The sequence below is a fragment of the Mauremys mutica genome, chromosome 1, assembly GCF_020497125.1.
Source record: "Mauremys mutica isolate MM-2020 ecotype Southern chromosome 1, ASM2049712v1, whole genome shotgun sequence".
NCBI classification, from domain to species: Eukaryota; Metazoa; Chordata; order Testudines; family Geoemydidae; genus Mauremys; species Mauremys mutica.
This window is the reverse complement of record NC_059072.1, coordinates 7,270,603-7,283,874: the sequence shown is the minus strand read 5'-3', so window position 1 is coordinate 7,283,874 and position 13,272 is coordinate 7,270,603. Positions and strand designations below refer to the sequence as shown.

General features: G+C 47.1%; 1 protein-coding gene across 4 annotated transcripts in view; it reads right to left on the bottom strand.

Moving 5' to 3' along the window:
- Nucleotides 1-11,413: 11,413 nt before the first annotated feature.
- The window catches only part of ANKRD16 (ankyrin repeat domain 16), a 31,321-nt gene continuing 29,462 nt past the window's right edge, over nt 11,414-13,272 (bottom strand). For 3 of the 4 annotated variants that reach the window (XM_045028551.1, XM_045028535.1, XM_045028543.1), the window contains exon 8: nt 11,414-11,603. In XM_045028551.1, the coding sequence (XP_044884486.1) occupies nt 11,443-11,603 (161 nt within the window). In that variant the 3' untranslated portion in view covers nt 11,414-11,442. The other variant, XM_045028561.1, reaches the window with a different exon arrangement.

Here is a 13,272-nt window from a genome sequence, read left to right as displayed (position 1 = left end):
ACCCTGGGCGAATCACTTCACCCCTCTGTGCCTCAGTTTCCCCTCCCATCCTTTGTCTGGTCAGACTGTAAGTTTTTGAAGCAGGGACTGTCTCTTCTTATGTGTCCGTATGGTGGCTAGTACAATAGTGCTCTAATTTCAGTTCGGGCCACTGGGTGCTTCTTTAATATAAATAATAAATGTACTTTTTCAGCATTCATCTGGTTCTTTATTTCCTGTATTTCACTCAGTCTGAATAGGGGAACTCCACGGGACACTTTCACTTTCTGTTTAGTCACTTTCACTTTCTCATGAGCTACACCAGAGACCAGATCCCCAGTTGGTGGAAACTGGCAGAGTTTCACTGATATCTGGCTGAGAAGCAGGCCCACAGGGTCTGGCTTTGCAGCAATGGAGAGGAATGTTTACATACATAAATAAAAATACCTGTTTGCAATGAACATGAATCAAAATGTAAGGATGGCATTTCTGTCCATGTTCGTGCTGGAAACTCCATCCCTTCCCTTTACCGAAGCACAATCTACATTTTAGATATAAAATGAGAAAAAAGTATGGTCTGATGATCACCTTGTGAACCTTCACTCCAGCTGCTTCAGTCCTGGCCCTGCTGGAGAAGGTAACTGTTACTGATGACCACTGCGGTGGGTTAGATTCAAACAGGAACGCAGACCCAGAAAGGCTAGTTAACCCAGTACCAAGGCCCTGAGCTATCCAGCCCACCTTTCGTCTGCCCTAGTGATCACTCTCTCGATTTTATCACGAGTCTCAACATATGACAGTCTCCTAAAGACTGAACTCCGGGAGTCATGTGATTATGAGAGAATCTCAGTGTTTATTAAAGGAACTTTCTAGTGCTCATGGCTACTGAGAAAAGATTGAAAACATGAACCTTAAAGGCTCAAAAACCAGAAGGTGGATAAACAGTGCCCCACATTTATTATTACTGTTGGAAAGCTCCTGATGTTAAAACCAATCTCATCATTTTGGGGGGCCTGATTGGGGATTTTTTTGAACAGTTAGGGTCGGTGATCTGTGTGCACACGACTATGAATATATCTTCCCATGGTGCCAAGCATTTTCTCATTTCAGTTTCAATGGTGTTTTAAGAGTTAATGTTTGTGCTGTGTTCATTTAGTCCTCACTTCTGCCACCCTTATTTGCACGGAGCAGTACTTTGCTCTCAGCCGGTTTCTGATCCTGTTACTTGTGTCGAGAAGCAGCTTACTGTCTCCAGGCAGGGTGGCCTAGTGAATAGCGCAGTAGACTAGGCCTTGAGAGACCTGGGTTCTGGTTCTGCTATTAGTTTGCTGGGGTGACTAACTGAGGCCTGGGGCAGGTTAGCCCAGCCTGGCTACACCGGTGCAAAGTGTGGGAGTTAAAAGGAGGAAAACCCCAGAGTCAAGCACTGGCTGGGGAGCAGAGTGGATGGGGTGTTTTGATGTTGGCCTTGAGGTGGGAGGCTGGGATGGTATGTCAAGACTGAGCCTCAAAGGAGCCAGAGGTGTGTGGACTGGATTAGCACTTGGGGACTGAGGAAGAAAGCCTCTCAATTAAGTGCTAGCTGGGGTGAGACCAGACAGGAGCTCTGATGTGAGGCAAGAAGCTGGGCTTGAGTTAGGAGCTGGCTGACTGCTATCACAGAATCTCAGGGCTGGAAGGGACCTCAGGAGGTCATCTAGTCCAACCCCCTGCTCAAAGCAGGCCCAATCCCCAGACAGATTTTTGCCCCAGATCCCTAAATGGGCCCCTCAAGAATTGAACTCCCAACCCTCAGTTTTGCAGGCCAATGCTCAAGCCACTGAGCGATCCCTCCCCACCTTCAGCCTTGGAGCACCCATGGAAAAATAATAGTGCGTGCTCAGCACCCACCAGCTACAACTGTTTGGCAGCACCCACAATTAGCTGATTGGTGGCGCTGCCAAACAGCTGTTTGGCGACTGAAGGAGAGGGATGGGGGAGAGCAGCAAGCAGGTGGGAGCCTCAGGGTCGGGGGGTGGGGCCTCAGGGCAGATCAGGGTGGAGCACCCCCGGGGAAAAGAAAAACTCAACATCTACGGTTGTGAGGAAGATGAGCCACCAGAAAATGTAACGAATTCTCTGGAAGCTCTCACGGGGAAGGTCTTTTTTGAAAACTCCATTGTCCCGTCCCTGAATACCCTGCTATGAGATTATCAAACTGTCCACAGTACGTTGTCTGCAAAGCGACAATCAGTATGGATGGGGATGAGCATTTCCAGACTGAACAGCCCCAAGATTCTTTGTATCTTGACTTTTATCTGAGCCAAGAAAATAAAGACACGTAGCAGCCACACGGGGAGAACAATTGTCTTGTCCCTTCACGTGCTTACATTTATCTGCAAGCATTATACCCTCAAGAGGAGTGCTGGCTGATAGCTCTCAAGCTATACAGAGATGGGCCCTGTGGGATACGAGACGTCACAAGAAGATGCAGTGTTGCGGATCCTGTGGTGGTGATCCAATAGCTGGCACTGTTCTCTCCAAATGTGTCCCAAACCAAAATCCAGTGAGGTGCTAATGGAGGTGCCATCTCTCTGATCTGGCACAGTGGGACCCAATTTGATCAGGGGCTACTGTACTGATGATAAATCACAAGACAGGTTTTTCAAGAGCAGGGATATAATCCCAACAAGTATCCTGGCTTCATTTTTAATGCTTTTAAGTACGTGCTTAATTTTAAGCATGTGCTGAAATCTTATTCCTCTCAATGGGACTTAAGTAGGTGCTTAGCTGTCTGTATGGGCTGAAGTGTTTTCCTGAGTGAGCACCCGATCCAACCCATATTAAAGTCCATGGAAAGATTCCCAGTGTCTCTAATGAGAGTCAGAGTAGGTCTAAAATAGCCCATAAAAGTCATATGGTATCACTGGGTGCTGCTGAGAGCAGCTGTGACTCACCACCCTGGTGACAGGGAGGATTCCACTCTGTTCGAAGAAATTAGCTTCCAGATTGAATTTCCTTAATGCTTCAAATACAAAACCTCCACTCGCTCCTGTCAAGTCTTTCTGACATCCATTGATTGTCCCATCTGGCCAGGCCACAGTCCCTCCTGCTGTCTGCTGCCTGTCTCCCATTTATCAACCCCTCAGGAACATTTGATATCACTGAGTGTTACAGGCCTGTAATTTGAACCACTTAGACACCACTGCATTTTTAACAGAATAAAGTAACTCTTTGTGGCTGTCTGTACGATCCCTATGGGCTGTAACGATCCATTCGCGTAGGGACAGTAGCAGGATTAGCTACAGATGAGTTCGGTAGAATGTTGCACTGCAGAAATGCCTGAGTTTTAAGGCCACAGAGCTAAGCGCTCTCATGCTGACTCGTCTGGAATGCTAATGGGAGCCTGACTCTGCTACAGAATACAGGCCGGTAGCGCTCAGGAGGTTGAGAATATACACCGCATTTGTTTCCCTGGCAAACGTTAATGGGTGATGCCTGTGCTCCGGGAGCACTCAATGCAAAGCCGCGTAACTCTCTAAGGGAAGGTTAAAGGGGTCTGGAGACGTGCCTGCAAATACCCAGTGATAGGCCTTGATTAGATATCCTGAGCCAGTCTTTATTGTCAATGATGAAGAGTCTAATCAGATTACTGGATGCATTTCCACCATTATGAGGCTATGTCTCTGAGACTATAACAGGGTTCAAAAAAGAACTAGATAAATTCATGGAGGATAGGTCCATTAATGGCTATTAGCCAGGATGGGCAGGGATGGTGTCCCTAGCCTCTGTTTGCCAGAAGCTGGGAATGGGCGACAGGGGATGGATCACTTGATGATTACCTGTTCTGTCCATTCCCTCTGGGGCACCTGCCATTGGCCATTGTCAGAAGACAGGATACTGGGCCAATGAACCTTTGGTCTGACCCAGTATGGCCGTTCTTATGTGCATACACTACAGCTTATGTCAGCATAATTTTTGTTGCTCAGGGGTGTGAATAAAGCACCCCCCGAGCGACACAAGTTACACTGACATAACCATCAGTGTGGACAGCCCTATGTCGGCGGGAGAAGCTCTGCTGCTCGTGGAGGTGATTTTATTATGCCGACGGGAGAGCTCTCTTCTGGCAGCATAGAGTGTCTTCACCAGCCACGGTGCAGCTGCGCCACTGCAGTGCTGTACGTGTCCACATGCCCTAAGAGGTCGCATGTTCCGCTTGGCAGGGCACCAGATTGTTACTTAGGAGGCCTGGGTTGTGTTTCCAGTTCTGCCACTGACTGGCTGTGTCCTTGAGCATTAGAGAGGCAAGGTGGGTGAGGTAATATCTTTCATTGGACCAACTTCTGTTGATGGGCAAGACAAGCTTTCAAGCTACAAGCGCTCCTCAAGGTCTGGGAAATGTACTCAGGGGGTCACAGCTAAATGCTAGGTGGAACAGATTGGGCTAGGCACTTGTGTTATAATGTACATGATTAATAAGAGAGTTGCGTCGGTAATACTGGAAAATCCCTGCATTGCCAAGATTCTCTCCGGTACTGGTGCGTAGTATCAGAGCGCCTCACACGTCCATGCGTTTATCCTCACAACGACTCTGTGAGGTAAGAAAATATTATCCTCGTTTTACAGAGGAGGAAGCAGGCCCAGAGGTGTAAAGCGATGTGCCCAAGGTTTCGCAGGAAGTCAGCAGCCGAGCCGGGATCCGAACCCACCTTTCCACCACGCCGTTGACCAAATGCCATAAATGAGACCGTGCAAAAAGCAAAAGGATTTCCAGGATTGCCAACCCCAAATGCTCAAAAATGATGAGTCAGGCTCACCAACAATCATAAGACTGACTTTAAAATCATGAGATTATGTAAAAATAATAGATGTGGGGTTCTGCTTTTTGAGCCTTTAGGGTGCACTGGAGTCACACTCTGAAGCTTCCTCCACCACCATGAGGGCTAGGAACTGACTTTTCCTTTAAGAATGAAGGCTGAAATCATCACAGCTCCACGTGACTCCAGGAGCTGGGGCTTTAAGGGAAACAATAATTATCATGAGACTCATGACAAAATCATGAGAGCTGGGAACACTGGATTTCAGCATGCAGCTGAGTCTCTATAAATAACGGGGACGGACCTGTCACAGGATGAAAGCTTGTTGTAAGTGTATGGTTGCCCATAAAGCCAAGTGAATGCTCTAGATTTGTCCTTCAAGCTCTATGTATTTTTAAGGAGCCATCAAACAATGGCAGGCGGCGCTATATACAACAGCCTTGCCCAGGGGCTTTATGTAAGGATGCACTTTGGCTCAAGTCCTGATCACGCCGCCAACAAAACCAGAGGAAAACTTTGCAGGGGGAGGACTACGCAGGAGTTGTAGAAGGAGGGAGATGGAATGACCCCTCCCACCTGAAGGCAGCAGCAAAGCTGAGCCATGGTCCCTACCACAGCTGCTTGATGTGATATCAAATGTGGCCGGCCATGTTCCCCACCCGACCATGTGGTCATGTGCCAGCAGAACCACACTGTGCATCAGCCCTGCTCCTGTCTGCTCTTCATTGTCCCAAACAGTGATCCATAGACAGAAACCCAACCCCGTGGTTTCTCCACAGAGCATCCATCTCCCTGCACCAGGTTTTCACTCCTTTAATCCCTGCTGAGCTGCAGATCCTTGGCCTTTAAATTCCTTTTGATTCTATGGCCCCCACTTTGCGGGCCCAGGATTTGGGTCTTTCAAGACCATATTGGGTTGTAAAACAAAAATGTATCTTCGATTGTAAGCCCTTTGGGGCAGAGACCATCTTTTTGTTCTGGGTTTGTACAGCCCCCCCCCAGCACAATGGAGTCCTGATCCATGAGTAGGGCTCCTACAAACTACAGTAACGTAAGTAATACTAATGCTAATTAGTATTAGGTGGGTTTTCCCCTGTCTACTTTTCCAGGTGTGCAGCTGTACCGTGGTTACTTGCTTTCTAATGCATATATCGGACCCTGTACAAATGATGACAAGTTAGTTTGAGCATCTTTTTATTGGATGAAAGATCAGTACAAAGAGTCAAAAGAAGGATAAACGATAATTTTTTATTGCCAGAGACAAGTTATTCTATCTCTTCTTTATACAAGGAGCTTAACTCCTTAGACCCCGATCCTGTAAACTATTCCAGAGGTGCAGAACCAGTATTACCAATGTCAAGAAAATTCTTTCCTGGGTGCTGGCTGGTGAGTCTTGCCCACATGGTCAGGGTTTAACTGATTGCCATATTTGGGGTCGGGAAGGAATTTTCCTCCAGGGCAGATTGGCAGAGGCCCTGGAGGTTTTTCGCCTTCCTCTGCAGCATGGGGCACGGGTCACTTGCTGGAGGATTCTCTGCAGCTTGAGGTCTTCAAACCACAACTTGAGGACTTCAATAACTCAGACATAGGTTAGGGGTTTGTTATAGAAGTGGATGGGTGAGACTGTATGGCCTGCATTGTGCAGGAGGTCAGACTAGATGATCATAATGGTCCCTTCTGACCTTAAAGTCTATGAGTCTATCAGTAAGTGTTCAAAAATCATGAGTCAGGCCCCAAAAGCACAAGATCAGCTCTAAAAACATGAGATTTTTAAAATCATAGATGTTTGGGGGGGGGAAAAGGGGTCTCTTTCCCTTCCAGTTTCTGAGCTTCAGGATGCACTTACTTCACGTATTCAAGCTCTTCTCTGCAGCCATGAGGGCTAGAACCGTCCTGTTTTGAATAAAAGCAGAGATTCTCAAGTAATCTCTTAACTCCAGCAGCCAGGGCTTAATTTCTCCCCCGGCCCCCAACTATTGCAAGACTCATGATAAAATTGTGAGAGCTGGCAATGCTGCAGACCCTTCCACTACCATGGAGCAGCTTGCAGGGTTCAGTACAAAGGTATTTAGGCGCCAAAGGATGCAACTTGGCATCTAGTAAAGCGTAAATCGCAGTAGGCGCCTATCTGCATTTCTGAGCACCTAAATATTGCTTATTTCATCTGGCCCCAGATGCGTAAACCCTTACTCACACAGCCGGAGTCGTTCCAGCTGAAATCAATGGGACTGTGTGGAGTCAGGTGCTACTCAGCATGAGTAAAGGTAGCAGAATCGGCGCTCACCTCCCCGTCTGTATACACACGCATTCTTCTCATACAGAGCCGCTGACTGGGCTGAAATGTTAAAGAGCCATCTACAGTACAAACGTCTTCACAGAAGAGAGATTTTAAAGTTTCTTCTTCATAATGTCTCCCTCGAGGGTCCCTTGTTGCCAGGCAGATTATGGTAGAGTGTGTGGGTTGTATAACTAATTAAGTGGAGGTCATGTGGGCAGGGGGACTTCCCCTTACTCTCTTGGGGGGCCCTATCCCAGGTGTTTGCATTTTAAATGTACTAAAAAAAACCCTCAAGACACCTAGGAGCCATTATTTTTATGGCGCTTACAAAAGAGAAACCCATAATGCATTGGGCTGTCTCCACTGGCGTGGTAGCAACTGCAGCAGCTAGTTTACAAAGGCTATTTCAGAGCGACAGTGGCATCATCCAAGGATTCTAGTCCACAGAGGTTTGGAAATTATACGGTACTATTGTCATAAAACAAATACAGACATGTCAATTTCAGCTCTATTCCTAAGGAAGGAAATATATGTAAGAATATATAATGATAAAAGACAAAAACACCATACCACCCGTGGGCAAACACTTTTCACAAACAACCCCTCCATATCTGATCTTTCGATAGTTGTCCTCAAAGGAAACCTGCACAACACCTTCAAAAGGCAACCCTGGAGAACTTACATGCTTCACTCTGCTAGACACTATAAGCCCTGGACTTAAGAGAGACACTTGTTTTTATGGCTCATTACAACAAAATTTGTAACAAATCTTGCTGCCTGCTACCCTTAATGGCCCACTTCAGACCCTTTATGCATAACAAACTAGCCCCTAATTGCTCACTTCATTTCAAGTGACCACCTCTAGTATGTTTCAGAGTAGCAGCCCTGTAAGTCTGCATCCGCAAAAAGAACAGGAGTACTTGTGGCACCTTAGAGACTAACAAATTTATTTGCGCATAAGCTTTCATGGGCTGTTTAACAATCTGTCCCAACCTGCTCAAACACTCTGCTTCCTTCCCCAGACCTTACGAAGAGCTCTGCATAGCTGGAAAGCTTGTACCTTCCACCAACAGAAGTTGGTCCAGTAATAGATACTACTTCACCCACCTTCTCTCTCTCATATATATATATAACCACACTTTTCATTGTAAGAAATATTCCAAAATTATTATTCATAGATTCTAGGACTGGAAGGGATCTCGAGAGGTCATTGAGTCCAGTTCCTTGCCCTTATGGCAGGACCAAATACTGTCTAGATCATCCCTGATAGACATTTATCTACCTACTCTTAAGTATCTCCAGAGATGGAGATTCCACAACCTCCCTAAGCAATTTATTCCAGTGTTTAACCACCTTGACAGTTAAGAACTTTTTCCTAACGTCCAACCTAAACCTCCCTTGCTGCAGTTTAAGCCCATTGCTTCTTGTTCTATCCTTAGAGGCTAAAGTGAACAAGTTTTCTCCCTCCTCATGACACCCTTTTAGATACCTGAAAACTGCTCTCATGGCCCCTCTCAGTCTTTTCTTTTCCAAACTAAACAAACCCAGTTCTTTCAGCCTTTCTTCATAGGTCATGTTCTCTAGACCTTTAATCATTCTTGTTGCTCTTCTCTGGACTCTCTCCAGTTTCTCCACATCTTTCTTGAAATGCGGTGCCCAGAACTGGACACAATTATTGCTGGGTTGGCACTCAGTGTGATCAGTAATCCACAATTTAATGAAGAATGGGATCCCACACTGAAACTGCTGCTAATTTAGGACCTGACAACTTCTACTGAAGTCAATGGGAGACTTTCCATTGACTTCAGAGGGAGTTCAATTAAGCTCTCTGGGCCGAGTTCTGCCAACAGGGAGCCCGATGGCTCGTCTGAGAATTCCACACCTACACCCAAGCTCAGTATTCGACTCACACATTTTCTGTAACACATACTCTGGGACAAACTGCGACCTGATTAACTCCAACAGGTGCAGGGCTTTGGCGCTGAAAGTAAAGCAGAACAAAACACATCTGGCTACAGTTCTTTTAGCATCTGCTCTTACATGGGCAAGCAGGGTGTGAATGAGATCTCCTCTGACAACTTCAATGACTTCAGGAGCAGGCCATGTTTGCATAGACATGCCTACTCTGCCTCAGTGCGCAGCATGATGGAGCTGCTTTGCCAAAATGATCAATTTTGGCTGGTTTGGGTTACAAATCACTCTAATATTCGAATGTAGGGGTGACAGAAATATTGTTATTCTTATTGTACAAGTAAAGGACAGCAGGCCTGTGCTTAACATGCCCTGATTAAGGGGGTCACCCTAAACTGAACCTCACTTGCTAAGTAGAGGGGTAGGGATGCCAAAACCTAACAAAAAGAAGATTGGTGGTGGTGGTAGTAAAAAATATGTATATATGCTATTGGGGAAATCTACCTAAGGAGCCCTAGATACCACTTGACCTGTTCCACTCCAGCATTTAATAACAGAGCTGATTAGACTCAATTAAGAGTCCCTGTTGGTGATTCCTATATGAGTTTAGGAGCTAAGCCTTAGCTTTTGTGAGGAAACAGTGAAAGGTTACATAGAAACTGCACTGACAGTGAGAAGCTGAGGCAAAGGACAGTGCCTCGTGCTCTGTGGGGGTGGGTATTTGCCTATGGTTGTGGTGTTTTCCCAAATTAACATCAGGTTCTTTTTTCCCTTGTAACAAAAGTTTTAGTTTGTTGCAAAAAGACTCAGTGCTTGTGAGAGGGGAAGAATTGTTCTTAGAAGTGCCCAAAGGTGGTGTTTGGTTTTCCCAGATTATTGGATGGGGGCTCAAGCTGGTTCTATTTTCTGTTGTTAAGTGAATCCCTTAGGCATTGAAATCGGCCTTTGTTGGTACCAACTCCACTGGCAGAAGGGTTACACATGAAATTGGGATGTGCATTTATACCCATCCTCCCCCCTCCCATGAAATTGAACAGCATCTGCTCTGATGCTTCCTATCTAATTCCAGAATGAGCGTGTTTTACAGTCTTTAAAAACAAAAAATATAAAATCTAAACAACTCCTGTAGTTCTAGCGTGGTTCAATGTCCCAAACGGTGAGATGCTTACAAGGAGAGTGTTAAGCATACAGCTTATTTCCTGAATACTTCAAAGAGGAGGATTTCTTAATGGTGGTGAGACATGTCAGACTGACTGCAAGGGTTGTGGTGGATTCTCCATTCCTGACCATTTTTAAATCGGGATTGGATGTTTTTCTAAAAGATCTGCTGTAGGAATTATTTTGCAGATGTTGTAAGGGCCTGTGTTATACAGGCCGTCAGATCAGAGGATCACAATGGTCCCTTCTTGCCTTGGAATCTATGAATGCATGTTTTGGATAATGTATTTCTCTCTTTGAGCCTGATGCAGAGGCCAGTGGAAGTCTTCAATGTTTCTGTTGACTTCAACGGGCTTTGGCTCAGGCCTCTGCTCCACAGAAAACATATCACACGGGCAGAGGCTGTGCAAGCTTCCCCATGCTACTCACCAATGTTCTTCCATCCAGAGCTAGATGGCTGAGGGGGATCATTTCTTAGTGGAAAGGGTAATTGGTTCTCTGCCACCCTTGGCCTCTCGGTAACAGCTGCCAATTGTGGCAGTGGTTTTGTGCTGTCCCACCAGAAATTGGCCAGGTCCCACCAGCTCATTTCATACAGGCCATCGAACAGCCATCCAATTGTAGAACTATTACTATTAAACATTTATATTACAGTGATGTCCAAAGGCCTCAATGAAGATGTGGACCCCTCTGCGCTTGATGCAGTACAGACAAATAAAGAGACACTTAGGACTTGTCTACAAAAACACCACAGTGGTGCCGCTGTAGCGCTTCAACGAACCTGCTACCAACACCGACGGCAGGGGTTCTCCTGTCAGCGTAGGTACGCCACCTCCCCAAGAGACAGTAGCTAGGTTGGTGGGAGCGCTGGCTACACCAGGGGTTAGGTCGGTTTAACGGCGTTGCTCAGGGATGTGGATTTTTCAAACCCCTGAGTGACAGTTATCCTGACCTAATTTCCTAGTGTAGACCAGGCCTAAGTATGTGCGAACCAACCCAGCAACCAAATAGCTGGTGCGGGGATTGGCAGAGATCCTATGATGATGGAGCACTATACAAGTGTCTGTAAGTCCCATCCTGTGGAGTGTATTATCCCCATTATACCCTTGGGTCAAAATCTATTTAATATGAGCCATTCGGATGTAGCTTTATTCCTAATATATTTCCAATGAGTTCTTGCACTCAGCCCTTACTCAGCACAACTCCCATTGTCTTTGCCTGAGTCAGGCCCTCAGGATTGGCCCTTTGCGAATAGTTCTATCTGGCACGACACAAAACAGTGATGCTGAAAACAAACTTTTATTCTCTCCTCCGTCAGTTTCATGTGCTAACATTTATTCCCTTGAAAAGCTGTAGGACGTCCGGTTTCTTGGCAAGCTGCCGTGCAAATGTTCCAGTGTCGTCCAGGGAGTCCTGCAATCCAGCCTGCAGGAGAAGCCACGCACAGGCTGCGTGCTGGCCCGCACAGGCCATGTGCAGGGCTGTAAGGAGACAGGACAGTGACATGGAAATGAAATCCGCAAACAGGGATTTGTATTTCACATGCAACGCAAATGTCAGACTCCCCGGAAAGGGAATTAATTCAGGAAAAACTGGCCACAAGTGAACAATGACTTTAATTCCTTTTTCAATTATCCCATGCAATCAGCGCCCTGCACTCTGCAGCGGTGGGCCTTGAAACTGCACTGCTGTGTCCATTATGGAGGCAGACAACCGCGGTGGGAAATGAAGTAAGAATGTTTCCGTTTGTTTTGCGCAGTAAGGAGCTGCCCATTCAAATAAAGCACCATCCGCCTAATCACTGTACAATATCACTAGCAAGAATGACACTCCAAGATCCTTCCATCAATGGCTGCCACTTTAACAGGAGACTGGCCCCAGCAACCTACAGAATGTGGCCCTGAGAGTCCTGGCAAGGAAAGAACAGATTTGTCCTGTGTGTGGGGCTGGAATGGAACACACAGGATCAGCTTCGGTGTACACTGATGGCTAGATGCTCCACTGATTTCATGGACACAGGCCCTAACCATACAACGTAACGTGTGTGGGGGGGAGGGGTTTGTGGGGCCTGGGACAAATCCGCCTGTATGGGCCCTCCTGAACATTTTTCATACAGGTGAAATCTGGTGTGGGGAGTGGACACCAGTGCTGGGTGACAAGGAACGATGGACAGTCATAGGGTGGCACCTGTGCTAGGGGTGAGGAGGCCCCCTGTGCTGGGGGGGGTCCCGGAAAAGAGAGGGCTCCAGGGTGGAAAGGCAATGGATGGGGGCAGCCTAGCACTGGCGTTAGGACACTGGCAGCTGGTGCAACAGCGACCGAACAAGAAAAATAAATACAAGGCGCACTTCCTGCTGGTGAGTGTGGGCCTGATCCCTGCTGCCGGCACCAGGCCCCCAATTAACCCCCCGAACCTCTAACCCCACTCCTCGGGTTGGCCTACCGCCCCCCCCATGCACACTGAAGTGCAGGGCGCAAAGCACAGGGCCCGGAGCAGTCACCCCGATTCGCCATACCCAAAGGGACAGCTCTGACCATGTGTCAGTCCTGCAGAGTAGCAAACCTGCAGCGTGTTGACCAGGCTGCAACTGGGTTCTAGCATGGCTGTTGTACTGGTAGGAAGTACTGTCTGCACTTTGTCTGGATAGCTAGGTTAGCCAGTCTGCCTGGCTCCTTTCTTGGCCCAATCCTGCTAGATGCCAAGGGCCTTCTCAGAGTGCCAAGAGCCTTCCACTTGCTCTCAAATCAACTGGGAGTTGAGGATGTTCAGCATCTTGCAAGAGACACTCAGCACCTCACAGCTCTCTGTACAGGAGGATACCCCAAAATACATGACAGACACCCACAATCCTCTGTCACTAGCACAACCAGCTGAGGCAGTGTGGGACTGAGGTCCAGATTAAGCCAGTACGTGCCGATACTAATACAGTACGGCATCAAGGAGTGGATGAACAAGAGTGGCTGACTCAAGGTCATGGAGGAAAAAATGCTGCTGTACAGTGACCAGAACCGCTTGCACTGTAACCGGGGCGGGTGAGTGTAACAGAGTCTGAACACACCTGATCTATGTGTAGCCTGGGAGAGAGAGCGTCTGTGGGAGAAAGCAAGAGACTGACTGATTGACTGGCTGAGTAGGGGACTGTTCATGAT